The sequence below is a fragment of the Clytia hemisphaerica genome, unplaced genomic scaffold (assembly GCF_902728285.1).
Source record: "Clytia hemisphaerica strain Z4C2 unplaced genomic scaffold, Clytia hemisphaerica genome assembly, whole genome shotgun sequence".
NCBI classification, from domain to species: Eukaryota; Metazoa; Cnidaria; class Hydrozoa; order Leptothecata; family Clytiidae; genus Clytia; species Clytia hemisphaerica.
Window position 1 is genome coordinate 1,217,844 of NW_027104594.1, and position 20,194 is coordinate 1,238,037.

The following is a 20,194-nucleotide window of genomic DNA, read 5'->3' on the forward strand; positions in this document are numbered from 1 at the left end:
CCAAAAACAACATTTGATGTGAAAGAAACTTTTTCAGCAATTCTTCCTTAATCCCCCAGACAGCAGGATTTTCGATAGAAACCAGAGAAAGATCTGATTTACAATTTTGTATCCGAATTCAAAAGACAAATCCTCCTAGATACTTTTCCTTAATTACCATAATTTTCAAAATCTTCTTTTTTTTATAAGAAAAAGATTATTAAAATAAACAAATTTGAAATTTTACCACTTAGTCTGTAATATGTGAAAAAGCTCTCGTTCGAGTGAAAAATATCGTCGTAATTTAGTCCTTGAAAAAATGATCAAAACTCTCTTTTAATTCAGAACCTCTTCTGTTTACTCCGAAAAAATGTTTATTTATTATACCCTACTGATCTAAACATTTTCTTTTGAAAAATAATGTCAAGATAATTACGAAGCTTAATGACTGGCACGCCGACATAATTAGAGACGGATTCTTTTGATGAGTATATTGTATGCAAAGGATGCTTATGCAGGAAAACCTTCGTTCTTTGAATCAGCCTTTGTTTTTGTTGTGTTTTGCTGTTTTCGTTTATGACGTAATCTTTCAATCTTTCGAGATAAGCAAGGGATAAGGGGCAGGGTAGTACGACCCTTGTCTTCGGAGAATAGAACATACGTGAGATTCAATTTTTGAACATTTTGCCAAATTAAATGTTTTAAATTGTGAAAAAAACGAGCTATTCTAAGCATTCTTAATAGTGTGGTAATGTTACAAAAATACAGACTGTTTGTAGGAAAAAAATAATATCTAGCTGAAACTTTATCCAGACCTACTCTATAGGATGCTTTTACCTCAGGAAAAAATCCCCTAAAATCACACTGGTGAACATTCCTTTTTTGGGCAATTTCTTTTCTCCCCAAGGGCGAAATTTTTTGAAAATTTCAAACTCATTTTCAGGCAATATCATGTAATTATACAATTTATATTGTAAACGACCCCACTAAAATACAGCACCTCCAAAATAATTATTAAATCAGCCGTGTTAAATTAGAGAGATGCCAATAGATTTTTTTGCGTTGATTGTCAACAATTTAAACAGGTACGACGTATCTATTACAATTTCTGAGAAAATACATTAAATCTGAGATAAAGAGCTTTCATTTCCCTGTCGATTATCATCCAATTCTTTAAAAGCCACTTTCGTTCAGCGCATTTGGAAGCTAAAACCTTTATTCAAATTCAAGATTTTATTTAACTTGAAACGGCAAGGATTAGTTCTGGTCAAAACTTATTACCGTATTTCCCCTTTAAGTTGAATAGAAAATAGCATGTAGCAGATGATACACACAAATCCTGGGAGATGTTGACAAAATGTAATCAGCTCTTGAAATATGACACATTTAAAGGAATAATCCTGAACAAAATGAGCGTTGCCTAGAATGATGCTGGTTTGGGAAACCCCCCATTTTGTCGTTTCAAAGCACTCGAATGAATATTCGGAATTACAGTATATGGCCCCCAAAATGGAGACGGCCCCCAAAACGGAGGTTTTCATTAAAATGAAGATTCTGACTTGTAGATTTATCAGAATTAAACGATTTTTGTTTATTTTGAAAGAATGATGGTTATACTTAAAAATAAGCATGTTTTTGCTGGTTTGAGACGGATTCAAAATAACATATTTGCGTCTAAAGGAAATATTTTAACACCAAAATTAGATAAATATTGCATATAACTCACTCTAGCTCCTTGGATATTGAAAATAAGTTATGAAAACGGGGTATAGGAAACTTTCTACATCTAATGCCGTTCAGAAAATGCAAATACATCTGTGACTTTAGAGGCTGGGTAAAAGATATAGCATCTTGAAGGTCAACCAGTATTTTGGAGCCCTAGAATCAGCATTGACAAACCGAAAATTCTAAATATGAGAAAAAGGAAAAATTCTTGGAATTCTATTCCTATCACCTTGAGTTAATAATTTATAACAAAAAAATTACATTATATGTAAAATTTTTTGCTGAATCAGCAAAAACGGCAAATTATGTCATTTTTTTGCAAAATATAGGAGAAAAATATCTTTAAAGCTTAATATTTTCAGTTTCAGTTAAGCTTTTTTCTAAAATTTTCACAGCTTATTCCATACATGAATGGAACTATTTTCAAAAGAGATTTGTTTTCAAAAACTTGATTAAGACGTTGTTAAAATTTCTAAATTTTCAGTTTGGACTTTGCAATATTGAAAATCTTGAAATATTTCATAAAAATCATAAATTTTACATCCATCGGGTCGTAAATTTAAGGAAAAACACAAATATGTTCATAGTTTTTCCCCCTTTTACCACCGGGCTTAATAATTTGATTTTAGCTACACCTGCATTTTGAAAACCAGGGGTATACTGTAAAAATTTTATCAAATAAATTTATGCCCAAAACCCTCTAAATCATATTTCAAAACTATGGTCAAAATTTTGTAAACATATCTTAAAGATATCTCGAGAAATCGCTAAAATTTCAAACCTCCGTTTTGGGGGCCATTAGAAAAAAGCTACCTATCTTTAAGCGATTGAAAAATATTGTTGAAATTGAAAATTTTGAAAAAGAACTTCCAGGAAATAAAGTAGAGATGTTAAAGGTTTTCATGCAGCAAAAATTTTTGTAAAATCTCTTTTCCTCTAGATTTGAGAGAAGTTTCAAATTTGATCGCCGTTTTGGGGGCCACATACTGTATGTCAATTGACAAACAGGGTCTAACAAGGAGATTAGGAGTAAACAACTACATGAAAGTGTACGCAACGATGTAAAAATAATAGATAACCAACTACCTCTAGAAGGCACTTCTCCCAAGAGAACAACCATTGTTTTCCTATTGAAATGAGCACTCTATTAAAAAGCTCTGTGTGCAGTGCGTGTTATGCTTTTAGCTAGATTTTGACACACTTTTTGACATCCACTGAATTGATAGAAAATTTTAATTGTTATTTACTACAAATTTTGGATTTTTTTTCAAAAGATAAAGGTACCAATCTTTAGACAAATTGACTACGGATCGGCCTGATACCACTTAATCTTTGTCTGGATAAATAAACGCTCATAAAATGCTGTTATCTGAAAAATATATGTGTGATTTGAAATGCGATATCTCACTTATGAAAAGTGCATGAAGGTTGCATGATACAAAATAAACAGATGAATGTTTATAGAACAATAATATCTAATTAAAAAATTCCTTCTGTGAGGCTGCCTATAGGAAAATACACTTTTTCTAACCCAAATTTTGGAAAAATATACATCACGTGATCGATTTTGTCCAATAGAAGGTTGCAAATGAAGCAAGTTTTTATTTAATTGCACTTTTTACGATGCAAAATGTCATTAATATTTTTACAACCGTAACACGGATGTTTTTTGAGAATCAAGGCAAGTTGGTTATCTATTATTTTTACATCGTTGGTGTACGGTAGGTACAATAAATAAAACAAACTAAATTAATATCAACGTTTTTAAATTTGTGTTTCAAAAAAAAGGTTTTTCTCAAATAGTAGATAAATTTCATCAAAATAAATATTAAACAAATAAAACTCTAATACCAAAAGTACGTAAACAGAATCCAGTCAGCATGTAGCCTAGCTTGTAAATCTCTATAATATTAATGTAAGAGCTATAAGTAAGAGTTATCCTACCCTGGGTAGGAATTATATTGATGCCATTGGCCGTGTTTTTTCATTTTAAGCAATCTGTTTACATACTTTTGGGACAGGTTTTTTAATATAGTTTTGGTTGACTAAAAATATTCTCAACTCGAGCTGAATTAACGATTACATTTTAGCTCCAATGCCCTAAAAATCTGAAATCCCACTGAATTCGATTGAATTTTGTCAGCAAGGGGTGATCTATCTACTGTCTTTTCTAGCATTCGACTTAAAAGGAATGCATTAACGTTTGTAGACAAAAAATGATTTTAATCTATGGAAGCTTTTGATGACTGTTTGGTCTTTAAAATGCTTTAAATTACATAAAACAACAACAAGCAAACAAATTAAAGCAAAGCAGTGCTGAAATACCAATATTCAACGCCATCTTGAATATTTTAAGACTAGAGATCTAAAGTAACAGAAAGTTTGAAAAATTCGTTAAAAATTTAAATATGGTACATTTTAACTAGAGCACAGATTTTTAGTCCAAAAACAATGAAATAAAACTAGCAGCAAATAAATTGATATTAAAATTCAAAGCAAAATTAGTATCCGTAAATATCTTTTGTTAAACTTGCAAAAATAGACGATCTTAAAAATTCTCTAAATAAAATACATTAATTTATACTCTAAACAAACGTCTACTACCAACCTAAACTCTCAAAAAGAGACAATAATGTCAAAAAAATTAGTCGAGCAAAATGCTGAATCTAATCCCACGAAAAACCTCCTTGCATGGTTGAAAATCGTTTTTGTTCTAACCTTTTTATCAAGCATTAAGGGTATTTAGATTCAGGGCTATAAATTCTAAGGAATCAACAATTATTGCGTCAGATTCACAACAAAAACTTTTTTGATAGATCCATAAAGACCATCCTCGTCAAAGTAAATCCAGAGGTAAAAACCGAGTTATGACGTCACCGAGTCTTTTAACTCGGTGCAAATAACTCAAGATTTCCGAGCCCTTTCAATAACTTTCAACCAATAACATATTGACACTACCATATCAATTACATCATCTCGGAAATCATTAACCAATCACATCACAGCAATTGCGCCATTTTCATGAAGGTAACCATGGGAACCGTAGGGACATATCTTGAATGAGCTTTGACGCGGAGATTTCGATCATTGGTCAGCAAAACAACTTCTCTACGAACAATTTTCGAAGTGCCTATGAAAACAAGAAAAGTTTAGCATTACCTGGAAAGCTTTATGGTTAAAGCTTAGAGTTAACTTTGGGCGGAAAACGTCAAATGATAACAAGATCCATGTGTCACAGATCTGGACCCCTACCCACTCTCAAATTTGGCTAAAATTTCGCACCGGTAGGAAAAATACCATGTAATTTCAGCCCAACTAGAAAATTGACTTTATTTTCTTTCCCATTTGAAATTCAATGGAAAATTGCACTCTAAGACCAATCCCCTTAGGATTTTTTAGACCTAGGATATATAATAGAATTTATATCCCCATCGGGATTTCGATAGAAATTTTCATCCCCACCGTGGATGTACTAATCAACAACATACCTTCATAACTGAAATGTTCTTTACAATATTTCAAACAGCAAGATAAAATGACGTCATCATTCGTCCCCTGTAAAAAGAAAGAATGAATTAAAACAATGCCACAGGGAGCAGCTCAAATGGGAACCTTACCTAACTATTCTATGTAAAAAAAATGGAATAGTTCGTCTTCAATCATTAAAAAATGAAAAATTCGATATAATCTAGCGATTTAAGATAATTCAAAACACATTAAATAGACTCTCTAAATTTGTATTGGAAGTTTATTGTGGGTTGGATCACGAGATTTACGTTTGGCTACGTTTCGAGATTTTTCCCGCCATCTCTAAACCCGATCCAATAAAAAATGCCGGCGTGAACTATGTTAATCTCCTTCTTATAACTTTTCGTATGCAACAACATTTCTCGACAACTCACCCTATCTTGAGAGAGTTCTTCCGAACGGAAAGCGATGGTGGTCATCTCACTTCCACTACTTGTTATTGCTCGTAAGTTTGAATCGTAATCACTGAACCGATCTTCAAGGAAATCAATGGCTTGTCTGTTGGAAAGAAGAGATTGGAGGGAGGATTAGTTGATCAATTCATTAACAGCGAGGTTAAAGACGGTATAAAGCAAAGTTGACATGTCACCAAAGTCACGGTCCTCGACGAAGGTAAAAACACCAAAATACCGTCGTCGGTTTAGGTGAGCAAAGGCGATATAGCCGTCGCCCTTTGATATCCCCCGCGCTAACATTAGAGATAACTTCCTTAAAATCTAAAAGAGTAAAATTTTGACGTAGTTTTATGTTTTATGATGATCAATCAGTTTCCGCAAATTTTGAAGCCCTAAAAGTCAGTAGATAATGCTACTTAAATTTTTAATTTGAGGTTTCTTTATTGACGTACCCGCTGTCTGTATGATTCAGTTGTAGATCGAATGCTAGTATGAAGTGTTTTCTAAGAGTGGTAAAACAAAATCTACAGAAGTGATATCAACCCATAGAAAATTACCTTGCAGCATCCCTCACATTTCGAACACGTGACGAATGGTTTGTTTCGAGTACTGTTCCTTTCTTTAAGCCATCTAACTCGTTGATCACTTGAATGAGAAGATAATTATACACGTTTTTTATAAGAACAAACTATATAAGAACACCAGATTTCGCTGGCCAAAATATCAAGAACAAGTTAAAAGAACATTTTAAGGCTTTGTGGACTCTAAAACACCCGATTTCTTAGGAAAATGGGCAAAATGCTCTAATGGTGAAAATAAGAACATGTTAAGAACATTTTTAGGCTATGAAAAACATTTATGCCAATGGATTTAGTTCGAAAGCCCAAAGCTGGATTTTTTACAAGCTCTTATTTGATTTGTTTGGTCGTTAAGATGTAATAAAAGAATCTCATTACTTTTTCTAAAGAACGCGTCATCTCTATCACTTTAAATGACCAATTAGTGAAGTATCTTGTAAAAACTCCAGCTCATCCCAAACTTATCATCAAATACTTTCACAGGCATGAACAGTGCAGCTCAGTTGGCAAAATAATGTTGCAAATCTTGTTTTAGCAGTTCCCTAATGGATTGAGGTCGCTACACTTGTGTTTGTTTGAAAGTACAATGAACGAGTCCGTTGTCGTGAACGTTCCAGACGATAAGAATAATAATAATAAAAGTTATTTGGGGATCGATGAGCATTTAAAGCGAAAGAAGAGCTTAAGAAGTGATAGTTAATAGTCATTAAATAATTCCTTTTTATAGAAAAAATCTATCCATGTCACCCAATTTGATAAAAAGAAATTCTTCAGTACAGTGGTTTCATTGAAAACGAAAGAGTGACAAAAACCCACAAAATGGAGAAATTTTGGTCTCCTCTCTCTTTTCTCTCTCAACATGGACAATTAAAAATGTAACAATATTTTAAAACATTTTCAAGAATTATTTGGAAAGATGAGGGAAAACGAAGAAACGATGTTTCCAATGTTGAATATAAAAGAAATTCAGAAGGAAATTTCAGAAAGGTTTAAAAAATTCATATTCTTTTCTGAAAAAGGGATGGAAGAAAATGAAGGTTTTTCATGTTTTCTTAAGTTGCGTAATTTCCGCCTTTATGGAAGCAGACGTTCGATTTGCGTAATACAGATTTGAACGTTTGATTCCATAATGGCGGAAATTACCTAACTTACAGAAACATGAACAACCTCTGTAGAGAGTTTGTTTAGAAATCCGAATTTTACTCCACGCGTTAGAAAATTGATAGAAAATTGATACACTTTTAATTGAGTGACCAAGGTTCGCATAAGGAATTTTAAACGTTTTCACCTCGTTAAAAATCAAATGTGAGCTTGATATAGAGAGAATCAAGATCAAAATTTGTGTGTTTTACACAAGATTGTTATGATGGAAGGATAAAGTGTTTGGGTAAAAGTTGAGATTTTTATGAACAGGATTCGAATCAAGAATCAGAATTACTTTCATAAAATTCAACTCGTTTAGTCATCCAAGATTTCATAAAATAATTCAAATGCTACATCATGTCTATGAATTCGAGCTTTTGATAAAAAATCGATTTTTTATCAAAATATCAACTCTTTAAAACGAATAAGAAGGCTGAAAGAATTTCTCCTAATTTTACCAAACGTAATCTCAAAGTGTAAAGCAAGCAACACAGAAAAAGTGTCGTCAAACAGTTAAAATGTTGCCAGTCACAGATACACTCCGACCATCTTTCCAACGAAGTAGAAACATTACGTCATCGAAACGAAACAACGTTGACAGGCTAGTCATTCCGAAGTCACCAAGCCATCATCACAAGCCTGGATCCGCGCACCACCGCCATCACACAAAAACACCGCACCAAGAAACAAATTGCTATAGCGGTCGGCAAACGCCGCTCAGATTCCAAGAACGAAAACCACGGCTCTTAACTCGATTGAGTTTCCGCGAGCATCAACAGATGCCGACAGCTAAAGAGACAGAAATTTATAACATCTACAAAGAGACTAGTTTCTATACTATACACGTACTGGAAAGGTTTCGTTCCAAACAGATAGCCCCATCATATCGCTTACCGGCTATTAACCAGAACCAGGGAATGATGTGCGATCCAAATGAATACAATGGAAGTTCGACGTACAGTACATCTATTGCAAGGAAATTCCTCGAACCAAACGTCAAGAAAGCATTTTGAAGCCAGACCTTTTGGTCTCTGATGATAACTCATACTCATGACTGTAATTCGAGGAGGAACCTTCTGAGACATACCGATTCAGTTACATATTATTGTAATTATTTCTCAGACAAGATTTTATTTGTTTACAAGCATAAGCATAATAAAATTTACTTTATTATAACTTCTCAGTTTATATCGAAATTGCCGTTTTAAGTGTTATTAGATCAGATAATCAGTGAAAAAGATTTAAATGGTTACTTCAGATCACGAAAAAAATGTCGCTGAAGGCTGGCACAAATGCATCCAACATTGGATCCAACATTTTGTTGCACGAAATGATGGACGCATTTGCGCCGGCCTTAATCCTTACCTATAAGAGGAACAATAATAGTGAATCCTTTGGACGATAGCAAATATTGAATGTATTGTAGGTAGTCGATGAAGCAGTTTGTATCAAGCACTAAATGGTTGGGTGAGTTTTCAGAGATCACACGTCCCTCTGATTTGTGTGTTTCCAACACAGCCTAAAATATACAGGGAACATTTTTGAAAAGGAAAGCAAAAAAAAATATACTGATATCATACCAGACACTCAAAGTTAATATTTAACAAGTTGGTGTAGTTCTCAATAAAGTAAGTTTCCCTTATAAGTAAGTCTGCGACCGCAGTCGGAAACGACCCAAAGGGTCCTCTTTCGATAGCTATCTATCCAAAGGTAGGGGAGGGCGCCACTCTTTCTCCCTGGATTTCCCCACTTACTCCCGATCCTTCTCTTAGTTGCTGAGCATCAAGCAGAGAGGCGTCAAGTACCATTTTGGGAATCTTTGTTATGACCTGGCTGGGGATCGAACCCACAACCTTGCGCACCGTAGCCGGATGCTCTGCCACTGCACTACGGTTGCTTTCCCTTAAAGCTTGCCACCATAAGTCTCGATGAATATAGCGTCCATCTATTCAGGCAATTTGAACCAGTAGGGTAAGAATGATCACGAGAATAACGATCTTACCACAGCCGCTTGTCTTTTCAGTTCATTCTCTTCCAGTTGGCGCGCTAAATCTGCTTTTTGTGCCTACAAAACAGAAAGGGGAGCTCACGAAAAAATCTACGGAAAATCTTTTTAATAAATAATGGTTAGATTTTGAGCTGGAGTAACAACTCTACTAGTTCTGGTAATTGGGGGGGGGCATGATGAAAATATAACGAGTAGTCATTATAGGTAAGAACGAGAAGGGCAATACCGCATTATACTTTGTCTTTTTTAAGAATTGAGGTACAAAACATGGTGATGACATACCCTGAGTTGATCTAACTGTGAGTGGTCCCTAAAACGTATAACAGTATAAATTAATTATAATACGAGTAAATACGTATGTTGAAATGAGCTCTTCCAGAAAATGTTCGTATATGGGGGTGGAGGATATAGTGTCCGGGGGTAGTGAAAAATCTACAAAATTTACCTTGTCAGATGGGTAAACTTGCGCTGTTTGGGGGTAATTTAGCTCTTTTTGAGGGCAATTTTGAATGTCCAGGGGGTCAACTAATGCCCGGGGGATTAGACCTGCTGTCTGGAGGGGGGGGGGCTAAAAGTCACAATGTCCAGGGGCAAATTTTCAAAAAAATTTAAATCATCCATCCCCCATTTTCAACTTTTTTCTGGAAAAGCCCAATCTATGATTTTCATTCCTATTTCAAATTGTATGATTTTTATTACCATAAGATTTTCATTTGAGAGAAGACAAAAATATTATCATACATATTACAATCATACATATTACTACATACCCTGAAAGTTCGATTTCTTCTTGATCTTGTTCGTCGTCACTATCTTCTATGATCACATCTTCTGTTATCTAGATTATATAATGTAATACCAAATATAATGTATAATAGTAATAGTATAAAAGTAGAAAGGTTATTACAAGTGAAGGCGAAATTGAAAATGTATGAAAATTATAATTGAGATACTGACAATTTAATATTCAGGCTTTCTTGCTTTTTTAAGAACTTTCGAAATCCTTTTCTAAACAAATCACTGACCGTAGTCCGCTATCTATGTGAAATATCTTTCTTATCTCTATAGTATAAAATTGATATAACGTTCAACTTACGTCCATGTTATCACCTCCTTCATCATCAAATTCTTTCTTCTGTTTGACAGGCGAAGTGAAGACTTGAGTCGCTTGAACTGCTTTGTACGAGCCTTCTTTTTCATCGTACGCGAATGGAAGTTGTCCTGATTCATCCAGTTGTGTGATCAGATCTTGTAGTGATGTAATACGAAGGTTGTGACACACTTTGTCCTGGTATAGATGAAGTAAGATTTAAGCCAAGGAAACAAATTATTATCTACCATAAGGTGTCATCTGCGAATTTAAGTACCCACGAAGTCATCAAGCTCAACTGTAAAATTTCATTTCATTTATAAGGCTGGACTTGGTTTGCCGTCACCCGATCAACCCTACCTAAAAATCTATCGACCCAAACAATTTCATTTTTAAAAGTCAAAACCTCTATGGCAGCTGTCTCGTTCTGTTTTAAGTTTAACAAACGTGAATTCCCTTCTAACTCTTACGTCTTCATTTTAAAATTAGTCAAATGTAAAGAGATTTTTCATAAGCCGTCAAAATAAATTTCCGACCGACCCACCTCCAAATTTTAATGGTCAGGAGACAGCAAACCAACATTTTTTTAAAGTCCAGCTTTAGTAGTTTCTTTTTTACAAAGAGACGACCATGATCAAAGACGCATTTTGTATATTTTTGAACAAACCTAAATTAAAGTTTTACTCATCTCTTCCTACCTACCTTTAGTCTTTCATTAGCAGGACCGTTCACGAGTTTTGAAGAGTATGGTTTGAAGCCGGCTAAAAAGATGTCTTCTATCAGGTACACATTGTCCGAATCTAAAAAATAACCAAAATCGAATTAAAACTTTCAGATACAAACAATCAAAGAAGCAGAGTGATTTTTTCTGACCTTTAGTCCAAAACTAGGTAAAGAAATCATTTCTCTCGACATAACATTTTACCATCTTACATTACATAATTGTTGATAATTATTTCTGCTAGTCATCAAAATTTTTGACGATAGGGATACTTTTTATGATTGAACACTCTTTTGCGAATTGAGATTATTAAGTTTTACAAAGGCAATAGAAAACAGTTCAAATTGAATAGAAACAAGCTAGATGCTGAATGGACCTACCTGATGATGAAAGTTAGATAGCAATGCAAGGAGAAAAATGAAAAAAATCAGTCAGAAAACATAGCGTTTAGCGAAAATGCATAACGCAAGAAATTCATCATTGATTGATGATAGGGGGAGAGGGAAGGGTTGTAGGAAAAAATAAATAGAAAGTTCTGGTCGCAAAAATCAGTTTTATTGACAATTGAATCATGCTTGATGGTGAGCATTGCTATCAATAATGTTTTTGTGTGAAAAACCAATGAAAATATGCAAAAACGGCGATTTACGGAATTTTCAAGCGGAAAATTTTTTTTCTCAAAAATCGAACTCGGCCATGTTTTGAGCATTGCGAATACACATCTTTCTGCAAAAAATCAGAAAAAAATAAAAATAAAAATTCGAGAAAATGTCAAAAAACCGGTTTTTCCGGCATATTTCCGGCATTTTCACCCGGAAAAAATGTTTTTCGAAAATCGGGCTCCGTCACATTTTAGGTATTATCATATTGCGTCAGTGTGCAAAATTTCATAAAAAAATATAAAGTACAGCTAGAGAAATCCAAGAAATACTGTCTTTCCGGCGAAAATAGGTTGTTCCGGCGACTTTTAAAATAGTTCCGGCTTCAAAAATCAATTTTATTGACAATTGAATCATGCTTGATCGTGGACATTGATATTAATAATGTTTTTGTGTGAAAAAACAACGAAATATAAGGAAAAAGTCCGATGAAAATCTGCAAAAACGGCGATTTCCGGCATATTTCCGGCATTTTCGACCGGAAAAGATTTTTTCTCAAAAATCAGACTAGGCATATTTCCGGCATTTTCGGCCGGAAATGATTTTTTTTCGAAAATCGGGCTCCGTCACATTTTGGCCATAGCCATTTTGCATCTTTGTGCAAAAAATCAGAAAAAACTAATGAGCCAATCTCGAGAAAAGCTGGTAACAGACGGACGGACGGACGAACAGACAGAGGTTAATTCATAGGACCTCCACCGGGGCACCCGGAGGTAGGTCCAAAAAGCATGTAAAAGATGCACGAGTACTCTAGCCTTGTACCTTCTGAGGATGAAATTCCGTTCGCTTCTTCCAACTCCATATTGGTGATATGATTGAAAAGTGGGCAAATCTCTGACCAAATATCCATCATTGAACTAATCAAGAAAAAGAAGTTGGTATGTACAGAAAAAATATTACACATAGCACTCAGCAAGATTTATTGTACTGTGTAGGTGTCATTTAATCCATTCAGACAAATCTCGTTGAGTTTTGTTAAAGTCTCTTTATCTCAAGCTATGAAACAAAATACAATCTGGTATTTTAAAGGACAGAGAGTGACGATCGTATACAAGTCTTGCATACATACTTCACAGATGATTTGGAGATGAGAGTCGAATGATCCACCATCCATAATAGCATGACACGAACTGCTGGTAAGAACTGTGTTAATTTGTCGTAGTCTAGAGGGAAATAAGTATTTTTCAAACATGAAGGCACTAAAAAAGATACCAATCGACTAGGCTGCACGCATCTCCTCTGGTATGCTACGATAAGGATTCAAAAACACAGAGACGAGGGCAGCTCTCGGATTTCGTACTCGGATTAGTATCCCCTATATCAAAACATATCAGAGGGAATGCGTGCAACTTACCAATCGACAGACCTCTTTATTCGCGGTACTTTTAGCGAACAAAAAAGGAACAAGTTAGTTTAAATCTATAACTATAACATGGTGGTTATCAATGAAACTCGTGCTATTCATGACGTAATGTTTTGTACGTAAAAACCCCGGTTTTCGCCAAAAGTGATTCTCTCGTTAAAATTTGCCATTACTGACAAAAACCGGTTGTTTCCATAGAAAAAAATACGTCGTGAATAAATATCGCTGGCTATTTTTTTCAGGTTAAATTAACCACAAAGAGATAAAAAAAATTCTTACCATTGTTTGAGGATAACAGTTTGGAACAATGTGAACACAGGACACCGAACATGTCCACAGCAAAAACAATGGCAAAGTCTAGTGCTGTGTTCGCCATTACATCTTGTAGACCTGTAGTAAATATGAAAGAGAAATATAGTCGACTCTCTCTAATTCCATCTTTAAGGAACCAAAATATTTATCTGAATTAAAAAAAAAATCGAATTACAGAGAGTAATTTAAACCATTTTTAGGCTGAAGGGACCAATTTTTTAGCTCGAATTTCAAAAAGATCCAAATAATAGAGATTCAATTAAAGTAGTTCATCAAGCAAGTACAATTCAACATACCGTATTACACAAATATTACTAGGCAAGTATTTAACGGCCTTGAAATTTGCACGATCTGAAATTAACACCAATGCTTCTGCTTTTTCAAGGAAACAGCGGCTGGTTTTAATTAATGGGGTTTTTATCTACACGAAATTTTTGAACTCGTGTTAATAAAATGACTAGTAATATTCGTGTAATAAGGTAAAAGACAGGTGGTGTTCCAAACTCTATACACTATTCGATACAATTCTTTATCTAGAAACAAAATCATACTTTTCTACCAAAAACTACACCCACCTTGCTGTTTTTCAATGAGCATATGTATGGAGAAGATATTGATAGCCATGTATTTCAGCAAGTTCTCTTGTTTGACTGACGAGGCTTTTGGATATTGCAACAAAGTTTTGAAGTAGGAAAGTGTTTCCTGATGCACTCTCGTAAATTCTTCAAGACTAAAATGGAAAGGAAAAAAAATGGAAATGGAACGAGTGAGGGTGATCAGGTTGGATACTACAGGGTGTCCCGAAAAAAATCCTATGTCAGAACACGATTACATAAGCTCTTGTGTGTGTGGCTGTTGCTTCCCTCTTTAACACGACACGGTCATTTTTAACACTTTCATAAACAGAAACGCAATAAACTGATGAACATACATATAAAGGAATTTTTTCGAGACGCCCTGTATGTTTAAAAAAAATCGCGAATAAATATTTGGCGCAATAATAATGACTGAAATTTAGCTCACCCAATATTGGTATACAGTTTGCAGTGTATATGCAGAAAGTAGATCGTGTATCCACGGTTTATCTAAACAATAAAAGTCAAAATCTTCAATCGCTTCAATAATATATTGGCACTAGTCCAAAAACACTTAAAGTAAAATTTTCAAAATTGCTCAAAATGACTGAAAATCATATCTGAGGGTGATTTGAAATTGTTTTGATCCTTGAAATAATTTTCAAAGGTCTCTTTAATTTACTCACTCCCCTCCCTAAGGCCCATTCCCAAAACTTTGAATTGTTGAAGGGGCTGCAGACTTAACCATTGTACTTGGGGGGAGGGGAGTGAAAGAAGTAGAAATATTTAAAACAATTAGTAACTACTGCCGAATATTTTTGTTGTGGTTTTGTTGGAAAAATGTTATTATGAGATCAAGCCACGACCGAATGACTAAATTTGTCTGTGAACATCAATGTATTTATATTAAAGTACGTAAAAACATCAAGGGAGTGGCGCCTTTTAGCACATTTTAAATGTGGCAAACCTTTGAAAGGGAGAGTTTATCTTGTCTTGAGGTGGTTCTACTCAATGGCTTTTTTTTGACAACAGCTGTATCGGTCACAGAAGAATGGTTTTTGAGGGGTGGTTGTGTGAGATAAACCAGTTCGTTGTTGTCTGTCAACATCACTTTGTACATCTGATGCAAGTGAATGAAAATCCATATCTCGTCCCTGTTAATAAAACAGTTTATTTCAATATCTAATCAGTCCACACAGTTCTGATTTCATGGAATACATTGATTTTATCTTACGGCTTAATGAAATTACGGTCATTATCATAAACTAACATTAAGAATCACTTAACTTTGTAAAAATATAAAATCGTAGTAAGGGGTCAACCCTTAGGATCTTACTACGGATCAGTACGAATCCTAAGGGTTGACTGACCCCCACTATCGAGGTAGGCTTTTTATCAGCCAAATATCATCAAGCATCAAACCTTAGATGATTAGGGTTGAGTTTGTCAGCTCTTTCTTGCAATATTACTTCTTCTTTGTTGATAGAGGATGATTGTTGTTCGTACCTTTGTTTGAAAACGTGAGCCTGTAAAAGAGATAAGGCATAATTTTATATCTCCATTTATTCTTAACATAAATGGCCCAAAGACAAAGTAGCATATAAACAAACAGGTAATTTGGAGCTAAGATTTGAAGTTTCAGATCAGCAAGGTTGAAGCAGATAAACATCTTTCAAAATTGGAATTGATCGGTTGATATTTCTGATGACAGGTAAGAAATATTTGATTAAGTATAGAGACAGAGAGAACCATTTACCTTTTTCTTGATCTCATGGAAAATTGAAGTCAATCGATCTCTTGCTGTCAGAATGGGATTGCTAGCTGACAAGCTCCTGCAATAATAATAAACAGCGTCCAGTTTCCGTTTTGTGGTGACTGCAACCACAGCTAGCTGGTTGTACGATTTACCATTCTTTGGTGCCAGCATTTGAGCTTCTCTATAACATTTTTGTGCTTGGCAATAATTGTTGTCTTGTTGCAGGTGTGTGACGTAACGTTCGAGATCTCCGATGTAGATAAGAAGTAGATGACAGCTACGTAATGCAAGCTTGACCTAAAGGAAGAAAAGAAAAACGTTTTTTGAAAACTTATTATTGCTAATGCTAATAGGTCAGATCTTGATGCTGTTAGTCCACTTAGCTGAACTACTTAGATAACTACTATTAAAGTACTATTAAGTACTGATTAGTATTGAACAATACCTAAATCTTAAAAAATTATGCGCTATGCTTTGAAGAGTGCATAGAATTATAACCTCGGCGTAAAATAAATTTACTTTCTGTAATTTACTTTCAATCGACCTAAAAGCTAGAAGAAAAAAATCAAAACAAAACAGCTAACCTGTTTTCCACAGTGGTGCATTTTGACAGGGTCATCCAAAATTTCCTGTAAATCAAAATTCGAGTGCTCTTGCAGTAAAACCACTAACTCATCTAAGAATTGAATGCCATTTTGCAAGAATTTCCAATAAAGATCACCAACTTCTTGTAATTTGTCTTTCTCAATGTTCTTTGTGGAATCTACAATATCCCTGTAATTAAGATTAGATTTTGAATTTCAAGCGTAACAAGTGATACTTTTATGGACCTACCTGTTTATAAAACGAAAAATAAAAGTTTAATAAAGGCAATATAGAAACAAAAGCTGAATAATTTAAAGTTTTGCAAGTTGGTGCCAAAAATTTTTTTTCCTCGAAAAATGAGCTTTTTCATATCTAGCACACTGTAAAAATGGGTCTTTGTACAAAAAATTAGGAAAAACTAATGAACAGATTTTTAAGTAAGTCCAAAAAAACCTATTTTTGGGCATTTTTTAGGCCCAAATTGGCCCAAAATTTTTTTTCTTCAAAAATCGGGCTCCGTCATAAAAATCACAAAATTCCTGAGATTCAATCCCGAGAAAAGTTGGTAACAGACGAACGGACGCACAAACAAACACAGGTTAATTTATAGGACCTCTAGGTAGGTCCAAAAAGCCAACTTGACCAAACTTGAGAAGGTCAATTGTGCAGAATTTGCCAAACTATTATAAAAGAATAAAAGACTAAAATCCAAATATTGTGAAAAGGGAAATTCAACAAAGTCAAGATCAAATCAGAAAATAAAACATAATACATGAAGAATGATTCAAATAATTCATATCAAGTAAATGTACCTGAATTTAGTAATGATGTTGTGATAAGCTGATTTCCAAAGTGCTGTCTCAAAATCGTGTTTGAAGGAATATTCTTGAAAATGAACGATGAGCTCTTTATAAAGTTGTTGAATTGCTTCAGAAATTGTCATCACTTCAATTATATGTATTTTTTGATCGAATGGTTTCTGCAGCAATGCCTTCAACTCACGTATTTTGGTGTGAACCATCCTCTGCTTTTGAGCGACCGCCTCATCTTTACTTTCTTTGGCAGCTTGTTTTTCTAAATAAGAAAATATTGATTTTTAGATATTCTAAGAAAGTCTGTGACTGTAGTCAGAGATGACACAAAGGCTTCTCTTTCGATACCTATCTACGAAAAGGTAGGGAAAGGCAACACTCTTTCTCTTTCTCCCTGGATTGCTCCTCTTACCATTGATCCCCAATGATCCCGCTTGATCCTTCCCTTCAATTACTGAGCACCAACAGTTATGTTCATATGTCTATAGCACCAAGCAGAGAGGCATTTTAAATACGATTTAAATACAGGATTGAACCCACAACCTTTGGCATTGTAGTCGAATGCTCTACCTTTGCACTATTGGTGCTGTATAACCTAATTATTAAAACCAAGCGTTGTAACCATTTTGTTTTGTTGCCAGGTTAACACTCTAGTGAAGAAATTTTCTTCACCCTACATATGCACAACCCTTACCACTGATGGCGAAGTGAACTTGTCTTTGGTTTAACTCTCTCTGATCTGCTTGCATCTGTTCCTGACAATCTTGTGGCAAATTCAATATTCCACCACCAGCTCCAGACTGTTTGTCTGAAGAGTTCGAATCAGTCCTTGTTTTTGAATCCCTTTTAGTACTATCTTTCCTGTCTCGTTTCTTCCGATTGTCATTCTTTTTCCGATTATCACCACGTTGTGGACTGTCCTTTATTCTGTTATTAGTAGATGCTCTTGCTTTTGTGTCAAGTGTTTTATTTTCATTTAGAATAGACTGGATGCTTGATAAAACATTCCTTTGCCTTGGGCGTGTTTTAGAATCTGAAAGTTTTCGTTCATTTTTCTCACCATCAAATGAGTTCATCCTTGGATTACTACCAGTATCACTTGAACTACTCACAGTTATTATCGATGTCCTTGATCCAGTCCCCTCAAAAGTCCCTTCAGAAAATAAAGTTTCACTAGCCCCACTTACAGTACTATGTCCATCAGTGTCAGTTAAAAACATGGAGTTCACATCCTCGTGAGTCAGAGTAGAAGAATTATCAGTATCAGGTAGAATCTCATTGCGAATATTATCAATACTTGTACCCAAAGCACTACTGTCTTCGTTATCAGAATCTTCAAGAACAGATTTCTCTTTATGCAATGTCCTTGGTGAAGCCACAAGAAACTTATTATCAATAACAGACCCTGTTTCATCATTTTCTATGTTCAGAGTTTCTTTCACACAATTATTGTTTTCAGTTGGTAGACAGTCTTCACATTCTTCAGTCAGTGAAATATTACAAGGACATTCAAGAATGGATAGCCCTAGAGTCTTTTGTTTTAATTTCTCTTCCTGCTCTTTTGTAAGTTTTGGTTTTTCAGGAATAACAGTTTTCTCTTCTGGTTTTGTGTGTTCCTTTTCTGACGATGAAGAAGTTCTTTGTAGTTTTCTGTTTGAATCATTTGAATGTTTCCGAGAAGAACTATCATGTCTATGATTTGATTTGTTTTGGTGTCCATTCTTATTACGGTTACCACCTCTATCTCTGCCACTTTGAGACCTTGAATTTGAATTTTTCCTTTCCCTGCTGTCATCACTACTTTTACGGTTTTTATTATCCTTTGAAGATACAGACCCACTTCGACTAGGGGAAGATGATTTATTTTCCAAAAGTGATAATGTCGATAACTTTTTCTTGACTTGGTATGGTTCATAACCTGCTTTAGTACGTCTGACTTTAGTTTCTCTTGTCTTTTCAGTATTCGGTGAATCATCTGTTTTCACAATAGCTGGGGATGGTGGACCTGGAGGTTCTAAATGGATAAAGTAATCAATACAATAATAATCCAAAATATTGATTACTGTAAATAAAGATTTTTTCTAAAAAAGAAATTCATCATCAAATTTCTCATCACTTGTTAATTAGGGTAGGGTTTTAATCTAATGTTCAAAATACACAATAATAAATCTTAAACCTAATTGACTTAAATTTGCTGAAATAGGCATAAAAAGATTTTCAATACATACCTTCACTTAGAGGTTGATTGTTTTCTTGACTTGTTTTACGAGCCATTCCTCTCCCTCTTCCTCTGTGAGGTTTAGTTTTATCAATTCCATCTACACCTTTAGGTTCATTCATATTTCTTTTTGAAAATGTTCGAGAGCTAGAGAAAAAATGTTTGTTAAAGTAAAAAGATTATACTAAAGAGTGGGTAGCCAGCTGTTGGATGAGGTTAGTATGCAGGGACACAAAAAAGCACCCATGGAAAGTAAAATCTAGTGAAAAAGAGAATTGAACAATATCATTTTCCAAACTTGATGTTTTTGCTATTTACAGCTTGGTCTACTTGTATGGTTTTATTTTCAGAAATGCACAAGCAATCAACAAAAGAAAGCAAAAACAATCAAAGAGAAAAGCTGATTATTATCCTCTCTTGTGAATTTTCAAAACTATAGAACAAGTTCCAGGTTTCAGGAGATTACCTGTGGCTATTAGACTTATTGGATTAGCAAACAGGTAGCAGCAAAGTAAAAATTGACATTATTCTAGTTATGGTGTGTAAAATTAGCTTAAAAAAGCCCCCAAAAAATTTTCTGGGTCATTGAACCACCAACTTAAAAAATCTGCAGTAAAAGTTTTGGACACTTTTGCTTTGGGGCATTTTATCATGACATAACAAAATGTTTTAATTGTTTTCAAAAATAAAAAAGATCATGAAAACTGTTTGCTACCTGCATCATGCACAATCCTGAGAAAAAGTGGT

General features: G+C 34.4%; 1 protein-coding gene across 1 annotated transcript; it reads right to left on the reverse strand.

The window, feature by feature from the left end:
- Positions 1-3,461: 3,461 nt before the first annotated feature.
- On the reverse strand, positions 3,462-19,590 carry LOC136824005 (telomerase-binding protein EST1A-like). The gene is made up of 22 exons (XM_067080163.1): positions 19,458-19,590; positions 17,924-19,243; positions 17,230-17,491; positions 16,417-16,606; positions 15,833-16,129; positions 15,499-15,602; positions 15,044-15,230; positions 14,525-14,586; positions 14,077-14,231; positions 13,469-13,579; positions 12,896-12,989; positions 12,589-12,683; positions 11,149-11,246; positions 10,453-10,644; positions 10,127-10,194; positions 9,639-9,666; positions 9,351-9,413; positions 8,714-8,867; positions 6,185-6,272; positions 5,607-5,730; positions 5,193-5,259; positions 3,462-4,834 (listed from the first exon to the last, which is right to left on the reverse strand). The coding sequence occupies exons 1-22, from the start codon at positions 19,567-19,569 to the stop codon at positions 4,704-4,706; spliced, it is 4,002 nt and encodes a 1,333-aa protein (XP_066936264.1). The 5' UTR covers positions 19,570-19,590; the 3' UTR covers positions 3,462-4,703.
- Between the last annotated feature and the right edge of the window lie 604 nt (positions 19,591-20,194).

What these genes read in the sequence shown, in the direction of transcription:
- LOC136824005 (XM_067080163.1), bottom strand. Translation starts at nt 19,569, where the DNA reads ATGAATGAACCTAAAGGTGTAGATGGAATTGATAAAACTAAACCTCAC. An exon ending in TGCACCACTGTGGAAAACAG is followed by an intron (nt 16,130 to 16,416) that starts GTTAGCTGTTTT and finishes TTCTTCCTTTAG; the next exon opens with GTCAAGCTTGCATTACGTAG. An exon ending in TATTATTGTTCCTCTTATAG is followed by an intron (nt 6,273 to 8,713) that starts GTAAGGATTAAG and finishes TTCTCATTCAAG; the next exon opens with TGATCAACGAGTTAGATGGC.